The sequence below is a fragment of the Lissotriton helveticus genome, chromosome 1_1 (assembly GCF_964261635.1).
Source record: "Lissotriton helveticus chromosome 1_1, aLisHel1.1, whole genome shotgun sequence".
NCBI classification, from domain to species: Eukaryota; Metazoa; Chordata; class Amphibia; order Caudata; family Salamandridae; genus Lissotriton; species Lissotriton helveticus.
This window is the reverse complement of record NC_136057.1, coordinates 1,109,288,539-1,109,307,922: the sequence shown is the minus strand read 5'-3', so window position 1 is coordinate 1,109,307,922 and position 19,384 is coordinate 1,109,288,539. Positions and strand designations below refer to the sequence as shown.

Sequence of the window (19,384 nt, the reverse complement as noted above, 5' to 3'; positions counted from 1 at the left end):
TGGCTAGTATCCTAATAGGAAACACAGCAAATGCGAGTGAGTGCACAATTGAACAAAGGTGTGAAACAAGTGGGTCTGTAAGATGTTGATGCCAAATGAAATAGGTTAGTTTAACCTTCGGTGTGCTAGTAAAACTGAATTACTGTGTCTTGAAATGATGCATGTCTAAAAATTGTATCACCAACATGAAAAGTCTGTAAAGCTCTGATGCAGACTAACTGTTCCCTACTCTCAACAGTGGTGATAAATTCCTCATTGCTTGTTATCACCAACTTGAGAATTTCATTGGGCCCAACTTCATCCACTTCACATACTGTATCATATATTATTACCTCAAACTTAAAAAGGCAGAGAGCCTTCATTATGATGCATCATTCTGTTTCCCACTGAATTTGGATAAAATTACTAATCACAAAACTTCAATGTCCTGGTACAGCTGTCCTTCCTAGACAATTACTCTAAGTAGCTTTTCTCTAAACTAGACTATTCATGAAGGTAAATTTACATCAGTAGATTCACTCACAAGTAAATTTAGAACTACACCTAGGAGAAACTTCACTACATTTTGCTATTCACCATTTAAGAGTGTATATTAACTCCTAGGTGCAGAAATACATGTCTTTGCCCACTGCTGAAACCTAGTACACCAGGATTTATAAGTGTATAGATACTAATCATAAATTTTCACATGTAGCCCAACACTTTTGGGGGATACGGGCGGGGGGAATCTCTTCCTACGGTAAAGTATAGGGAAAATAATAAAGTTTTTAACTATTGAAAAAAAGACAAATATTTTATTGCAAAAGAAAAATGTAAATGAAATTACAATAATTATTGTTAGCGTTCAACAAAAAACCTAAAATGTTACAGTACATGAACTCAGATTAAATTAAATATATTCAATTGTAAAATATTTTAAATATTTAAAAATAATCTCACCCTCACTAACATTTGTATATGTATTTAGCAAATGTTTTGTAGAAAGTATTTTTTTAATTAATTGTAATTATTAAAATCGTAGATATTTTACTTTATTAATTTTATCCCATAACGAAATATGAATTTATTTGACTTAAAACTTACTTTTAATTCAATATAACTGTTGACACAATATGTAATTTTAAAATTGAAATGATTATATTTAAAATTACTTCCTACAAGGAGTAATTTTAAGTCCTCAGCTCCACTGTTTTGATGGGAGTGTGTTGTAGTAGCTGTGAGTTGCCATGTGTGGTGCTGGACTTACTCCAAGGCAGGGCTGGAGTAAATTTACTTCTGTTTTGGGTGTGTTTTGGCTATAGAAAATTCAGAATTGGAGGTTATGACCAGCAATGGGCTTACTTTTTTGTGGGTGTATTTATAATTGCATGACCCTCCCTAAAACACTCTTTACCCTTCATCATGCCCCTCCCTAAATCCACCCTATTTAGTATGTATTGCCAATTTTACAGTTACTCCCCCACATTCACTGCTAAAAAGTATACGGAATTGTGCAGAGAACTCTACGCACGTAGATGAAGTCTCTGCATGGAGATCTTCAGCCATTGGTCACAAGAACTCGGTTTCTTGAATGACGACAGGAGACTTCTACAGAAGGGACATATTTAACCTCTCCATGTACGCCTCAATGTGACTACTCCGAGTACAGTGTGCATAAGAACTTTAGACACTGTACTGCCTAATGCTTTGAGGACGCCACAGGAGTAACCGCCTACCTGCCTGCCACCACCTCTCGCCGCACCCGCTTCGCGGGTGCCGCTTCGCGGGTGCAGCTTCGCGGGTGCCGCTTCGTTGTTCTGGAGCCTGGCTATTGCGGGGGACTTGGGCTTCTGCTGCTGCCGTGCTTTGGTCGGCGCTGCTGCGGTGAGGGCGAGTCTGTGCTGGACGCCGCAGGGACTCCAAGTACCAGGAGTCCCTGCCTGACCTGAACCACCTGGTCCCGCGCCCGTCCACAAGCCACCATACGCACAAAAGACCCCTGCACTACCTATACTGCGGACATTGTACTGCCTAATGCTTTGAGGACGCCACGGGAGTAACCGCCTACCTGCCTGCAGCCACCTCTCGCCGCACCCGCTTTGCGGTTGCCGCTTCGTTGTTCTGGAGCCGGGCTACTGCTACTGCCGTGCTTTGGTCAGCACTGCTGCGGTGAGGGCGAGTCTGTGCTGGACGCCGCAGGGACTCCAAGTACCAGGAGTCCCTGCCTGACCTGAACCACCTGGTCCCGCGCCCGTCCACAAGCCACCATACGCACAAAAGACCCCTGCACCACCTATACTGCGGACATTGTACTGCCTAATGCTTTGAGGACGCCACGGGAGTAACCGCCTACCTGCCTGCCACCACCTCTCGCCGCACCCGCTTCGCGGTTGCCGCTTCGCGGTTGCCGCTTCGTTGTTCTGGAGCCGGGCTACTGCTACTGCCGTGCTTTGGTCAGCACTGCTGCGGTGAGGGCGAGTCTGTGCTGGACGCCGCAGGGACTCCAAGTACCAGGAGTCCCTGCCTGACCTGAACCACCTGGTCCCGCGCCCGCCTGCCAGGCCCGCCCACAAGCCACCATACGCACAAAAGACCCCTGCACCACCTATACTGCGGACACTGTACTGCCTAATGCTTTCAGGACGCCACGGGAGTAACCCCCTACCTGCCTGCCACCACCTCTCGCAGCACCCGCTTCGCAGGTGCCACTTCGTTGTTCTGGAGCTGGGCTATTGTGGGGGACTTGGGCTTCTGCGGCTGCCGTGCTTTGGTTGGCGCTGCTGCGGTGAGGGCGAGTCTGTGCTGGACGCCGCAGGGACTCCAAGTACCAGAAGTCCCTGCCTGACCTGAACCACCTGGTCCCGCGCCCGCCTGCCAGCCCCACCCACAAGCTACCACACGTGTTATCTAGACGGGTTCTGCAACCGCTGCGCGGGAGCGTCCCGGGAGAAGCCCGGGACAAGGGCGGGACCGTCTGTGGCCATCCGGGGCCGGGAAAGGCCGGGCTGGGCCACCCCTCTAACTTTTCGTCCAGCCGACCCAGCCATCGTGAGGTTTTGTCTATCTAAATAAAGAGAGCATTCCAACATCAGATACAGAAATTCTGATATGACTTTATTTGGGACAAAGCTCAACAATATCTTTCACAAAAGTGGTTATTCCAACCCAGGAAAAAAGAGGAGTGGAGTTATTGTATTTGCATAGCACTCGCAAGCCGTAGCAAACTTTGGAGTCCCTCTCTTCACCTGCATTCGTGGGAGCCCTGCCAGTTTATCGAAGGAGCATCGTGACCTGCCCTTACCAGAGACAGAGGGTACTGTTGGTCAGTGAGGACGGGGCCGGGACTGCGAGGCCCAGCATTCTGAGCGGCCAGGCAATCGCCGCAGCTGGAGCCTCTTCCCCGCCCCGCCTCTTCCTACTTAAACCCTCCCATTCCCGCGCACGCGGGACGCGCACCGGGACGAAGCCCGGACTAAGGGCGGACAGTCTGTGACAGTCCGTGACTGACCGTGACTGACCGTGACTGGGTTGGGCCAGGATCTGTGTCCGTCGTTGCTGTGAGACACCTGTGGTATTTATCCAGCGAGACTTAATTTCTCTCACAAATATTGTGGATAACCTGTGCATTCGTTTTACCAGAAACCGCTATTTATTGTTTAGCACAGGGTTACTGAGTGTAACTGTGACATTAGCTAATTGCGCGCAGCATGCCCAAGCAAAAGACTGCCTCAGTATCCAACACTATGGACAATTATTTAGTGCAGGTTGGGAGTCAAATTAATAGCAAAAGAAGGATGTCACTGGGTTTGAGTTCTTCCCCCACTACTACGCAGAGTTCTCTGCCCGAATCCTCCCAAGTAGAACTTCCGGTACAGGTTAATAGTAGCGATGCTTTAGACATTGATTATCCCACAAATGATATTTCGGAACAAAGCATACCTCCCATTGTTGACCTAGAAAATGATTCTGAAGACCAGCTAAACATGATAGAAGAAAATTCCACGCCCCCTGTGCCTGCAACCAGAGCAGTCAGAGCGTGTAGAAAAGGCCAACTTAAACGTGGTGGGCCACGCTCGGGTAGAAAAAGGATAGCCTCTCCACCCAAAAATATGGTTATAAATGAAGTAAATGGGGTGGATGGTGGGAAGGTGATCATGGCAGACGAGCAAATGAAGAAATTAGTGAACATGATTGAATCAAAAATTAAGTGTATCATTAAACCATTGGTAGCTAAAATTGATCAGCTAACAGTAGAGGTAAACAGACTAGGAGGACTCCTAAACAAGACAGTGGAGGAGGTGGGTAATATATCAAACCTAGTTTCAAGCAGAGTTGAAACAAATAAGGATCTCTCTGGGAGTGTGGAGGGGGCTGGGGAGAAAGTGGTGTCGAATCCTCCACCCATTCAGCCCACAGTAGGTAAAGGTGCCCAGGTAATGGCAAAAGAAGACCCCTCATTAAGACCTACTGCATCGTGTCCAGAGAAAGGCTCTGTCCAACTTATTGTAGAGGCTTCTCCCCTTGTCCTGGTCCTGGCCAACGTACCCCCCCTTGAAGTCTGGCCAGGTGTAATCTACATCTTCTTTGATCAGTAAAGCGGTGCACTGGTTATCGAATAATATGTTGATATCTCCATGGGGTAAACAGCAGCTAGCTGGGGAAATCAATATGGCAAGAAGGGTAGACTGGATAGGGAATAGCCCGAAAAAATTTGGAGGGGATTGTGTAGTTTTGAATTTTTCAGGTCCAGATGTACTTCCTAACGTCCTGACAAACATATTCCCCCCACAACGTAGGACCACTGATATAATTCCGCTAACACTCGATTTTTTCTATTGTAGAGGTAGTACAGTGAATCCCAGCATATTAAGGACAAAGTGGAATTCGGTGTCAAATAGGAGGGGTAGGGGTATCCAAACCAGCGAATGGGGAATCAGCCTTGAAAATAGGTTTGCGGTACTGTCAGACTTGAACGAATGCGATTGACTTGGTAGGGCTGATAGTGTTGTGCTCAAAGAATTAGCCGAGCTTGATAGAACGTGTGCTCCCATAACTGAGGGGATTACTCTTACCAATGTTACGTCCACGACCCAAGTAAAAAGGGTGGGTGAATCTAATTTTTCAGGGAATAGAACAGAGAATAAAGATCCCGAACAAGAGTCCTGCTCCAATCTGTTGGAGATATGTATTAGCCCTGGGTTAGAGGTACTTCCATTAGAATCATCAGGCTATCCATCTATTAATATAGAGCCTGAATCGGGGTTAGAGGTTGAAACCCAAGGCTTGCTAACAATTCAGGAACCCTTATGCTGCTCAGCAGCTGAGGCTGGGTTGTCCTTTCTTTCTTGGAACCTTGCCGGAATTGTTAACAAGTTAACATCTCCAGAATGGTGTAACTTTGTTGACCAATTTGACATCATTCTGTTTCAGGAAACATGGTTGTTGATCCCAGTACATCGTTTTGGGTTCCTTAACTTCCAGGTACCAGCTACAAAAAATCCTAAAGGTCGCCCATCAGGGGGCCTGATAATCTGGATTCGCCAATCATTATGTTATAGAATCCAGCAGAGTAGTTCCCCATCAAATGATATTTTGTCAGTTAACATTACATGGGCTAATGGCCAGGGGGTGGCTATCTTTAACATCTCTGAAGTAATCACTGCTCTTGACCACGAGCTTGAGGCGCTCCCAACCCAGCTGTCTATTATTGTGGGGGGTGATGTCAACACTACCTTTGAACCACTTTGTCAAGAGGACCAAATTCTAGCTGCTGAGGAGGACAGCAAATGGGGCGTCCCCCAGCTTGAATTACCCGCAGTCAGAAGATGGACAACAGTGGCCATCCAACTTAAGGCTTTATGTCTAGCGAGAGGCCTTAGAGCAGCTAATGGGCGTACCCAGTCAGATCTCCAGGGGGAGAAAACATTCGATAATGGTAGGTCTTCCAGCAGAATAGATTACTTCCTGGTGGACATCAGAGAATGGCATAGGCTGATCGATATGATTGTAAAAAACAGGATGGAGAGTGACCATAACCCTCTCTGTATGGATATCCAAGTAAAAGTGGGGTCAAGAGAACCAAATCTAGGGGGCAGCAAAGTCACCCTAGATATTGTAGCCTCGAACAACTTGCGCCATATAAAATGGGGCAGATTGATCGAGAACCCGGAGAGGCTGGAGGATCTTAAAAAAGTGGTGGTCGAAGAAGTGGGCAAGATAAACGCAAACAGTACAAAAGAAAATTTTCCTGAAATCATGCTAGAGGCTCACAGCAACTTTTTTGCTAAGCTTCAAGGGTTCTTTAAGAAGTCCACAAAATTAGATAAGGTCAATAAAAATTTACCTAAGGTGGGGTGGTATAACCAGTCCTGCAAAGTAGCCTGCCAGAATCTTAGTATTGAACTTAGAAGCAGGAACATCTCAGGTGTGAGAAAGGCCAGGGATTTATACAGGAAGGCCCAGAAAGAAGCCAAGAAACAGTGGGACGAGGATCACTGGCGTGATCTGAAATCTGCTTGTGCAGCAAAGGACCAAAAGCAATTTTGGGCTCTAGTTAAGTGGGATAGAGGAGGGATAGCACAACCTCCGCATAATAACGTTGCTAAAAAAACAGTGGGTAGACTTCTTCGAACCACAATATGCTCGTGATCTAGTTGAAGGAGAGTGCACACTACCCCCTACAGTTTTCTATCAATGTCAGCTATTCACTATAAAAGATGTTAGTATAGCGCTAGACTGTGTGACAGGGGGCAGAGCCCCAGGAATGGATGGCATACCCGCTGATGTGTTTTTAAGTGATCGATCGTCTTGGTGTCAGTATTTCGAGTGGTTAGCCAATTCTGTGGCTAGGGGTGCACCAAAACCCACCTCATGGAACGGTGCTGAAATAATTCCGGTTTCTAAAAAGGGAGACAAATCACTACCTAGTAATTATAGACCTATCAGTCTTATAGACTCGGCACAAAAATTAATAGGTCGATTAGTACAAAACAAATTGCAATCTTGGATAGTAGAAAAATATATTTTGTCCCCATACCAAGCTGGTTTTCGCCCCTGTACAAGTTCAGTTGATCAGGTTTTCTTTTTTATAGCTCTTTACTGGAGGAACGTGGCTCTAACCAATGGGACCCTTTATGCTGTTTTCGTAGACTTAAAATCAGCTTTTGATTTAGTCCCTCGTTCTAAACTTTGGAGTGTATTTGCTGAAGCTGGGATGGGCCCGGAAATGTTAACACTTCTTGTCCGCTTGCATGAGAACAATTATGCAAGAATTAGGTGGGGGGCTCAGGGTGAGGGGACCGACCCCTTCCATGTCGAACGTGGTGTCCGGCAGGGATGTGTTCTGGCACCCACACGGTTTTCTATATACATCAATGGCATAGTAGACCATCTAAGCCGCTCCCCCACTGACGCTCCTGTATTAGCAGGAGCACGCGTGCCGGTCCTCATGTTTGCGGACGACACGCTGATAGTTTCTCGAACTCCGAGTGGGCTCCAGAAGGCAGTTAATGCATTCGGCGAGTTCTGTCAGGCGCGTGGACTTGAGATAAACACCTCCAAAACCAAGTTCATGTGCCTGAACCAGCGGAAAACATTTAAAGGTACAATTAATTTTAATGGAACTCCCTTAGAACAGGTTGAGGCCTTCACGTATTTAGGAATATCCCTTCAGTATAATATGAGATGGAAAAATCACATCGATATGGCTGTCCTAAAATTCCATCAGCTGGCGGGTGTAGTGGCACTCAAGCATAAAGCTTCATTGACTAAGCCAATCACCCCTGCTTTAGAAATTTATAACATGAAGGTGATAAGCGCCTCCTTGTACGGTTCGGAATTGTGGGGATTCTCCAATCTGAAACAGTTAACATTGGCGGAGAACAGGTTCCTACGCCGTCTAGTCGGGGTTCCCCAATGTACTCCAACCCGTCCCATTGGTATATGATCTCGGCAGGAAGAATATAGAGGACTTGGCACGGTTACGACCTTTATTATATTGGAGACGGATCATGACAACCCCTGAACTAGCTCATCATGCCACTGCCCTGAAGGACATTATCAGGGCAGATCGTTTTCATTCCATTCTGTGGCTTAAAGAAATAAGGGGTATGTTAATTAAGTTGGAACTAGGTCACCTATGGATTAATCCCAATGCCTTAAGCTTTCCATCAAAGGCAACCTTGAAAAAAATGGACTGGGACATGGTTTGGTTGACTGCTTATAGTACTGAATCTAATACCAACTTAACTGGTCGTTTTCTTGATATCAAACCTCTACCATCATGTGAGCCTTACTGGGACATTATTGAAAGGCCGTTCGATAGAAAATTGTATTTTCAATACAGAACCGGGACCCTTCCTCTAAAGGCATTTACTTATAAATGGTCAGCAACCCAGGATGACAAATGCCACTACTGTAAAGATTTGATTGAGAACATTCCTCACCTGCTATTTGTATGTCCCCTTTATGTAAGTCCCCGCCGTAAGTGGATAAAACCTGTGTGTTTAAATCTAGGAACACGTAGGTACCTAGAGGCGTTAAGATTACTTGAATCAGATTGTTCATCTTGTATGGCGATCGCCGTTGCAAAATTTTTAGGGTGGGCCTGGACTATACGCACCCGCATCTTGCAGTTCCCAGAAGCTGCCCAATGAATTTTATGACACCGCTTTATGTATGATCAATTTCTTAAATTATGTTTTGTTGAATTGTTTCTAAATCACTCTGTATAAATTGTTTTTATTTTGGAAAGTAACAGCATAATGGTTTAATGAGTTTTAAATTAACCTTGTAGTATTTATAGTGTAGTGTTAGGATGTATAATTGCTTTTATGACACGCTGTCGAATAAAGCTTTGAAATTTGATTTGTTGCTGAAGAGCATTTTAGGGTATGTGAGTAGTACTTTTGTAGTACTACTCCACATACTACAAAGTAACAGAATTATGTACTCTGAGACTCACAGCTTTCCTGGTCTCCAGTTGTCTGTTTGCTGGTTAAATAAGCATCCATATATTGAAATGTGCAGTGTCCGGATCTTTGCTGCCTCCATCAAATTGCAATATCTATCTACTCTAAAAACCTCCAAAGAGATTTCTGAGGAACAATGCTTTTGTTTGAAAGCCATACTCCACACTTTGTAGGCCATGTGACAGAGAAGTCAAACCTACCAACCAAACTGTTCAGAAAACGATGTAGGCACCTATAAGCAGGTTTACTCCAGAGCAGATGAATAAACTTTCTTCTTGAATGCCCAAATTACATCTTGTCATTTCGATGTTGAATTAGGACGACATATTGGAGTTTCACCTGGTATATTGCCGTGGACACCATTAACAGTTTGCTAACTTTTACACGAGAATGCAAACACTCAAAACCCTATTTCTGTGGATTTAGAGATTTAGTATAACCATCTAACCTTTTCAAACAGCCAAGGAACAAATAGCTTGTGTTTTTTGGGTTCTGTGCACCTGTTCAACAGCTTCACAGCTCTGCCATCTGTCAGAGAGAATGAATGGATCCTTCATAACCGAACCCGTCCATAGCTTGTTAGGTTGAGAGGCAGAAAGATGACTTTAATCTATGAAATTTATTATAAGATTGTACATTTTTATGAAGGCTGCTATATGAAAAGTATCCTTTTTGAGGTCTGGCGTTAGCTCAGACCTTTTGAATTTACCAAAATTATATGTATATATACTAACTTAAGGAGGCTTTCAGCCACCTCTCTTCATTCATTGGGCTGTTGTGTCATTCATACTTTACTGCTATCCACTACAGCATATAGCATGGGGAAATGGGTCAGCCTACTTCAGCCACTGGTTAACTTCACTTTGAATGACTGCATTGTTCTCTTACACAATGAGCACAGGCACACACACAATGTAGTTCCCTTCAGCGCCAGTGCTTTTATTTTCAGCTCATAATTACTTGTGTTTCTTTTGTGTTTAGAGCCTGGGGTGAAAGCAGGACCTTTCTAGCAGATATGAGCACAGGTCACATTCCACTTTTCATCAGTTCCTGTCTTCTGTAAATGTTGTAGTAAATTCCTTTTGAAGACTACTTTGTTTATCTGACTTCTGGTATTCCATAACATAACAAATTGCATCCATTTGAAACTGTTCTTATTCTCTTTTCACTATGCATGTAGTGCACAAACCAAAAGCTTCAGTATTAAACATGTGAATTCCTAAGCTGACAATTCTTCAGAACATGTTTATTCTGGACTAAATTTTACCAACAGTTCTTTAATAAACTTTGCCCAGGAAGAAAAATCATCATTTATCGTGTTTAATTTGCAGCATGTATAAGAATTTACCATTTCTTTCTTTCGTCCTTTGTTTCTTTCTTTGATTCCTCTCTCCTTTCATTCTTTCTTTTTTCTTCCTTTGTTTCTTTCCTTTTCATTTTCCTTCTATATTTCTGATCTTTTCTTTCTTTATTTCCTTCTTTGCTGTATAGTTCCTTTCTTTCCATTCTTTCAGTCTTTCTTTTCTTTCCATCTTTCCTATCCATCTATTCTACCATTTTTCTTTCCATCTTTCTATCCTGCTTTCTTGTTTTTCTTCCCTTTTTTCATCCTATCTTCCTACTTTCTTGCCTCTTTTCTTTATTTTCTTCCTTCCGTCTTTCTATCCTTTCTTGCCTTTCTTCTTTACTTCCTTCTTGCTTTTCCTGTTTTGTTACTCTTTTTCCTTTTTTGTTGCTTTCCTTCCCTTTTTCTCAATTTTTCCATCCATCCTTTTTTTCTACTCATGTTTCCTTCCTGGCTTCTTGCTTTTGTTCCTGATGTCTTTCATATATTTGACTTTTTTCTTTCCGTCTTTATTTCCTTCCTTGATTTTTTCTCTCTTTTCCTCATTTCATCCTTTCCTTCATTTTTCTTTCTTTCCCTCTTTCCATCCATCTTTCCTTCTGCCCTATTTTCTTTCCCTTCTTTCTTTCATTTTTACCTTCCTTCCCTTATTCTTTTTTTTAATATTTCTTTTTATTAAACAGTACGACCAAAACACATCAAGTGGTTACAGGCTTCTCCATCACTCCTCAATAACATTTTACACATTCCAAAATGATACACAGTTATTGTAGTAGGTAGATCAATGGGACTCAAGCGCATCAGCATCCCTCGGACGGTCTGGCAGGGTACAAATATCCCCCCGGTAATGGTTCCAAGCTTCCCACATCCTATTCCATTTCCCCGGCATCCCTAGGCGATGTAGACTGACTTCTCCCTGAACATGCACCAGTTCAGATCCTCCATCCACCTCCCTATCTGAGGCGATTGGCTAGCCCCCCACAGTTGAGCAATGTTACACTTCGCTACCATAAATGCTAATGTCGCCCACTGCGTTGTGTAAGTGTTGAGGTCTGTGGGTTCCTAGACATGTAATATGCATCTACGAGCCTCTGGCTGCAAGTCAATCCCTAGAGCTGCCCGCAGCGTGTGATGGACCTCCCTCCAATATGATTGCATGTGATGGCAGTGCCACAATATATGAATGAATGTACCCAGTTCCCCACAGCCCCTTCTGCACCCTCCACTTTCTGAGTGACCCATTCGAACTAGGCGGGGAGCCGTAACATATGTCCTTTAAGCTGCACTAACCTCAGCCTGGCCTGGATTGCAACCACACGTGGGGAAGAAACCGCCACCTGCCAGTCTTCGTTGTCTAGTTCTAGGCCTTCTTCGTTCCAGTTTCTTTTGAGATTAAGCAATGGATCTTCCATGTTATTTATTAATTTCCTATAGATCAGAGAGATGGTCTTCTCTTTAAGGTGTCCGTCCAGCACCCTGTCTTCTAGGGGAGAGGCGTCCGGAAGTGTCGTTTCCCTAGGGATTAGGGAAAGCAGCACATGCCGAACTTGAAGGTAACGGAAGTACTCACTATCATTCAAACTGAACTGTAACTTGAGTGAGTCAAATGTGTGGCCAGTTCCCTCTCCCAGAATTATTTTATCTGTGAGATCCCAATGAGGTCCCACTTGTCAAAACCTTTGGATCACCAGAGGCTCCCTAGTTTCTCCGAATTCCAGAGTGGGGTGGCTAGTGTAAGTTTATTTTGCCATTTCAGGTGTCTATTGACTGCATGCCATATCTGGACGGCGTGTGCCGTGGGTCGGGTCAGCGGAAATCTGTGGGGCCTCGCATATAACGCTCTGGTGCATTCTCCCTCAGGGAGCTACCAACTATCCATGGCAAATCCAGGATCATTTGGTTGTCCGTAAATCCCGTGATTAATAGCCGCTAGCTGGGATGCCCAGTAATATTTCTTTAGGTCGGGCAACCCTATTCCTCCATCATACCAATTGAGAGTTATACGAAGTTTACCATCCCAAAGGACCTGTCTCTGGAGACCCTCGATTTCTCAGAAATAGGACGCTGGGACTGGATCCATTGTGTTTTGGAGTGCATACAAGAACCAAGGTAGAGCCATCATTTTAAAAAGAACCGTTCTACCAAGCATGGAGAGCGGAAGGAATTTCCAGTGAACGACGTCGTTTCTAAGTCTCAAAAAGGAAGGGTTCAGATTGCTGGTGTAACGGAGTTTCAAGTCTAATGTTATGTAGATACCGAGGTATCGAAGACCTTTAAGAGCAATTTGGATCTGGCAAGTATTTGAATGGCCGGAGGGTCGCCCTGAAGGACGTATAGCACCGATTTGGACCAGTTTATCGCAAACCCAGAGTATCTGCCAAGGATTGCCAGCACGTCCAGAAGGCAGATCAATGACCCTCTCGGATTGGTTAAATAGAGCAGAATATCATCTGCGTACAGGGAGATCTTATCTTCCCACTCCAATGACCACCGCATTCCACGTGTAGACCGGTCCTGCCTGACCCAAGCCGCCAGGGGCTCCAGGGCCAGTGCAAAAAGAAGCGGGATACGGGACAACCTTGTCAGGTGCCCCTGCTCAGGTGGAAATCGGGGGACTTGCGATTATTCACCACCACTAATGCCATCGGGTCAGAATACAGGAGGCGTATCCAGCCCGTGAATTTCAGACCAAAGCCCAGTTTGTCCAATACTGCAAACAGATAGGGCCACTCGACCATGTCAAACGCCATGGTGCGTCTAATGATACTAGGGCTGTCGGCTCCATAATCGTAGGGGTCCTACCCTGCACCCCATGCAATCGACATAGATTGAGGGCTGTTTTATGATGAGGCATAAAGGCCGATTGATGTGGGTGGATCAGGGTGGTGATGACTTTTGCCAAACATGTCGCCAGCAATTTCGCCAGGACTTTGGGCTCTACATTCAGCAATGACATGGGCCTGTAGGAGGCGCAGCTGGTTCTGGGTTTGCCTTCTTTATATATGACCACTATGTTAGCTACTCATTGGTCATACGGGAGCTGTCCCTTCTCCCCACTCTCCTCAAACATGGAACGGATGTATGGAGCAAGCTTTTGGACCTCAATTTACAGAGTTTGATGGGAATACCGTTGGGTCCCGAAGCTTTCCCCGAATGTACGCCCCTGATGGCCTGAGCCACTTAATCGTCCGTCAGTGGGGATTCCAAATAATCTCTGTTTTTTCCCAAAAACGTCGGTAACTTAATATCCCTAATCATCTCCCTGTTTTCTACTTCAGTAAACCTCCCTGACGTACTATACACTACACGATAGTGATCTGCAAACGTATCTACAATGGCTTGCGGGTCCGTAATAGCACTGGAGTCTTCCTCCTGTATGTCGGGCACCAGTCTCGACGCCCAGTCCCTTCTGTCCAGGCAAGCAATCAGCTTTCCTGCTTTATCCCCGTGTTCATAGATTCTACTCTGAACCTCTCTACTCTGCGCCTTGGCTCTATCCCTAGCGATGCTATTGAACTCGTCTTGCCGATACTTCAAAGGGTGAAGGTCCTCAGGGGTTACTGCTCGGGCCATCTCCTCTTCCGATTTTAACACGTCCTCTTCTGCTCTCTCAAGTTCAGCTTGTCGTTCCCTCTTTTTCCCTGCAATCAAGGAGAGGGTCTCACCCCGAATAACAGTTTTGCATGCCTCCCACAGGGTCTACGCTAATCAACTGTACCCTGATTTTCCTAGAAGTATCTATCAGTGGCTTTAGCAATATTCTTCCTTGTAATGGGATCTTTCAAGTACCATGTGTTAATGGTGGCTACCCTACCAGCGTTTACCTGGTCCAATTCCATTTTGAGCCACACAGGCAAGTTATCTGAGACGCCCCGACCCAGGTGACGTACCTCCCGGAGAGTATGGGCCTGCGCAGCCGGGACAAGTACATAGTCTATTCTTGCCAAACTTTGGTGCGCGCATGATATGTGGGTGTACTGTGCTCTGCCTCCGTTGTGTGCCCGCCAGCTATCCACCAGCCCCTTTGTGTCCAAAAAGTCAGGAAGCCACCTTTGTGCGGGCCTAAGTGCACAAGGCGGATGTCGGTCTATTTCCCCATCCATTATCGCGTTGAAACCTCCACCCAGAACTAAGAGTCCCAGTGGTAGTGTCAAGAAGATTGAACTCAGGTCTTTGAATGTGTCTGTCTGTAGACCAGGTGGGACATATATTGAGATGAACTTAGCTGTTTTCCCTTCCCATTGGCCCGAGATCCCAACATATCTACCCCGCTTGTCTGACCACGTGGCCCGTAAAGTAAGGGGGAATGAGTTTTTAATCAGTATGCCCACCCCTCATGACCCAGAGGTGAATCCCGCGTGTGTCACCAGCGTTACCCTCCTCTATGTAAGGCCATGCACTTGTTACCAATTTGGTAAGTTTCCAAGACTACACTCAAATTGCATCTTATTTGATGCCTTCATACATTATTCTCAGAAAAGAAAATCTGATATATAGGGTCTATCTAAAATAATTACAGAGGCAAAACAGTGACATTCTGCGCTCGTGAAGCCCTATTCGCTTGTAATGGAAGAACAGATTCAAGTTTGCACTGAATTTTTATTTCAGTACTTTTAGCCATCTCACTTTAAAGTTCAAGACAACTCTTCTGCAAAACATTGGAAAATCTTCAATATCAAAGATGGCTGTGCTTTTTCTAAACTGTTATTTGCCTACAGATGAGGAAAGACTATTAAAGATTTTGGTTAAAACATGCAGATTGGTAAGCCGACTGCCTTCTGGGGTCTTTGCTCGGGAAAATGGCAGCTATGCTTCCTGTCTCCCCATCCCCATAGTCAAAACCACACATTTTTTTGTTTATAGTCGTGTTAAAATGAATTTACGGATTCATGCAAATGAACACTCAAATAAGTTAAGTCACATTCTTTGTCCGTAAAAACGTTCTTACAACGGATGAAGAGAGGTTTATAATAGGACAGGTGAAACAATACTTGGCTGTAGGCTATCACTTATTGACCATATAGTAATATGCTATTTACTAACGTTTCAGGTGTAGGGGAGGGGCATCAGGACACACATGAAGTTTCACCTCTCAAGAGGCAGCCACTCCTCAATGTCATACATTTTATATTTTAGCCTATTACACTATTTATTTTTGTACATTATTAGAGACTTTGGTATAAATGAGGCATCTGCTATCGTTTTGCTTCATGCTTAAGTAAAGAACCATTTGCAAAGTCAATAAGCCTGTTTTTTTGTAAGGTGACATGTTTGGAAATAGGTGGACTATTCTGTATCCTGCCCCCAGTTGTCCTTGCATAAAAAGGACAAAATGAAGCAACACAATGGGCTACAACAATATGAAAACTATGAGTAGGCCACTTTACTAAACAGACTGCATTATAGTAAAGCTGTAGAATCGAAAGTACAATATTATGAAAAGTCATTTGACGTTTGCCATCAGTGTACTCAAAAGCTTCATACCAAAAAATATTGCACAGAGGATACGCTTGACAAAGGAGCAATATTTTCGATGCATATTTAGAAAGTCTATATGGGCGCACAACTTTTCTTTGATGAGTTAATACAGTTAGTGTGATTTGCATCTTTTTTTTTGTTCGCGAAGCAAAACAAATGAACGTCCAAGGGCTAATAGTGAATAGCACTGTAACTTTATAACTAGGTAAGTCATCTAAACAAAGAACTTCACAAATAAAAACGCCATAAACCAGCAATTAAAATGCTGTTTTAAGAACAGAGCAATTAAAACAAAGAGCAAAGACTCGCTCTAGTCTAACAAAAGGACTATGTTAACATCATCTCAAAAACCTCAAGGGAACAAATTAGACAAGGGAAACAAACACGAGAGATACTTTGAGCTTAATGCACTGCCCATCAAAACTACGACAGCCTCTCAAAAACACCAGAAACTAGAGCTGAACTGGATCGACCTAGCGCCGACAGTCTGAAAACTGTGGTGTGCTACAAGGAAGACCTGATGACATGAGGTCTTCCATACGACCAAAGCGATCGCTAAATAGAATTTTAAAAAACGGAGAACTGGGCGCACTGTCATATCGATGTCACCTGTATGTAGGAAAGGCAGGAACTGCGTGTAGACTGTCAGACAGGTTTTTTTTTGTTTAACGCTACCGCTACTATGGTAAACCCGCATGCACAACCAAACATACACATCTTACTTTTCAAGAGACTGCCTTGTTGACGCCAACATGAGTGGCACGAGCAGGTCAGTAAACACTTCCGCAGGTGCTTTTAAAGTTATTGCTGAACACAGCGCCCCCCCCCCCCCCTCAGGTTAGTGCCCCCCCCCCCCCTTTTCCAGGTCAGAGCCTGGTGCGGCTGCACTAGTCGCACTGCCCTAAAGCCGGACCTGCACACGGCAAGCTCCATCATGCAAAGGAATATGGAGTCTGTATGTGAAAACGAGGCCCACAGAGAGACGTTCCTGCTCAGTCAGCAAACACTACTTCACAAGATTAAACTAGTACAAATCTAATCCTCCGAAGAAGCAGTCACCTAGTTTTCAAATATTCTGACATGCTTTTTTTAATAAAAGAAATACACATTAACTGATATGGCCTAACCGCTCCTTACACCGAAAGTTAATGCAAGATATTACGATCAAATAAAAATGCTGACATTAAGCAAGATGTGGGTAATGGCGAAAAACGTATTTAAAAGGATCGGAGGTGTAGACTTACATATGCTCGATAGTCGCAGGATTGAAAAATTAGCTTCTCTGGGTGATGCTGCCAATACTGCACCGGGGACGAGCCCGTGGCTTCATTTGGAGATCGTAAGTTCACGGACGGCTCTGACCAGTCTCCTGTCTGAAAATCATATTTACTCTATAAGAAAGAATTGAAAGAATTAACTCAAAAATATGTTTTAGGTTTTAATGTAATACATTGCACGCAGCCAAGAAAAACAAACAGAGGACAGACACAGTTTAGAACGAGGTTTTACTGGCACAACAGGAATAGCGACATTCAAGTAAGGGTGGAACTGGGTAAGGGTGTATGACACTCCTCAAAAGGTTATCTTAACCAGCGTGCTTGATAAGGATAGTGGTTTCTCGCCATTTTCCAATGGATTCTATAATTTTGTAATGAGTGTCGGCAATACACACTGCAGGCAATGCCATGGCTGCTTCAAGATGTTGCCTTTACTTAATAGATGGATATCCGCTTGCCATTTGAGGTGCCACTGCAATAAATTCTGATTAAAACAAAAGAGATGGGTGGAATGCTTGAACTAATCTCATACACTGGTTGCCCTTTCTACCTCGCTTCTCATCTGGACGGAGTATATAGCTCCTTCTGGACAATTGAGAGTGCTTATCACCTGGTCTCATCTGCCTCTCCTGGCTTTGTGGAGTGGCCGAAGGGCGGTCACATGGTGGAAACGCTTCGCAATACCCTACTTTACTGCTGGAGAATCCATGCAACATCAAGAAGCAGCTAGCCTATGGCCTACATGTCACCCTCACTCCCGTATTTCAACTATCAAAACAACACTAATTTACAAGCTCTGAAGTTGCTGTGGGCTTGTAGTCTTTAAGAAAGTCAACAGGCTTGTATTTGGTTGCATTAAAACTCCAGCATAATTTCAGGGCACGGTACTTCCCGGACCCCAGCACTTGGGGTTTGGTACTGACAAGTTCTCAGTTTGGCTGCTGTCTTCTAATCCAAATACTTACCACCTTGTTCCAACCTTAGTGCCCATAACTGATTGATGCTGTTGCCAGTCTATGGTGCTGTTCAGGAACCCATCCAAGAGTGTTGTCACGCATCGGGCATGTGGTCTACTTAACCAGACGCGAAGCCTTGCCATCCCAGATCAACTGCTCAGACTTGTTGGCAAAGGGGAAATTTTGTATCAACAGCATGGCGCTGCAGGTACGTCATCCTCACAGCAATGATAAAAGCACTTGGCAATTGGTTGAGAGTTGCCAGATTGAGTAAGGTTGTACTCAGATGAAAAGCAAGCTCCTTTGATTTTCCAAATGTGCTCCACAATGGTTCAGAGAAAACAATTAGAACACAACAGATGCTCCTTAGCAACAGCCATCTCTGCTCTTCAACCTACTCTTTATTCCATCATTTTTGCATCATTTTATAAACAGATAAATAAAGTGTAACATCCTAAAGTGGCAGCCATATTGGAAAAGATGGTTTCAACAAATTAACTCTTCTATTTTAAACCCTCAAACGGAACTGTTGAGTACTGTTTCATAGTTCATTAACCTTTAAACCTCATAACATCCAAATGATTACCTACCACCTGAATCTTTTTTCCAGGTGTATCAAACTAAATTCCCCAGTAGACATTATCATCCCATATGAAAGAGTACACATTAAGTGCCCAGTGACATAAAACATATCTTTTAAAATCATTTAAAATCTGGTGATACAGTAGCCAGAATTTATGCAGTTAGTTATCACAATTCTTCTCACCGATGGTGCTCCACCCTTCATCCAGGCTGCCCCCTAGTAGTCATCAGTCTAATTGAACTCACCTATTCAGGGCAATAATTAGGTCATATTGTGTAGCAGACTGAATTACCGCACAAATCACTTTTGAGTATCAGGTTATATAGCGATGAGAGTGTATATATATATATTTTCACTGAAAAAAAGGTTAAAGTGACGTTCTAGTTAGGTGAAAATGTCAGTTAAATAGTAGCTTTTTTAACTAAGAAAACACTGAAATTCAATAGTTAAAGATAAACAATGTAACTATATGGCCCACTAAGCACAGCGTTGTCATCAGTGTTGTTATCAATGATGTCATAGGACATGCCATAAGTGATTCTCTATGTAAGATCCTAAGGAATGCATGGTGAGGGTTTGAGTTGTAGCTACTCCCATGCTGGAAGAAGCCCTGCACCACTTCAGGATGTAGCCTCCATTCATGATCTGTCAGAAGCTGCCGAATATTCACCTTGGTGTTCAAAGATCCCACAGGTGGTTCATGACCAGGGACATGCTCTGATGCTCCGGGTAGTTCCAGAGATGAAGAGCCTCCTGAGAAACGACTCAGGACATCACCCCAGTCTACTTGTTGCATT

General features: G+C 44.1%; 1 protein-coding gene across 3 annotated transcripts in view; it reads right to left on the bottom strand.

Annotated features, from left to right (window-relative positions):
- ANKS1B (ankyrin repeat and sterile alpha motif domain containing 1B) overlaps positions 1-19,384 on the bottom strand; it is a 518,817-nt gene that overhangs the window by 241,970 nt on the left and 257,463 nt on the right. For all 3 annotated transcript variants that reach the window (XM_078656438.1, XM_078656449.1, XM_078656460.1), the window contains one exon: positions 17,016-17,162. In XM_078656438.1, coding sequence (XP_078512564.1) covers positions 17,016-17,162 — 147 coding nt within the window. The remainder of the gene's footprint in view (positions 1-17,015; positions 17,163-19,384) is intronic.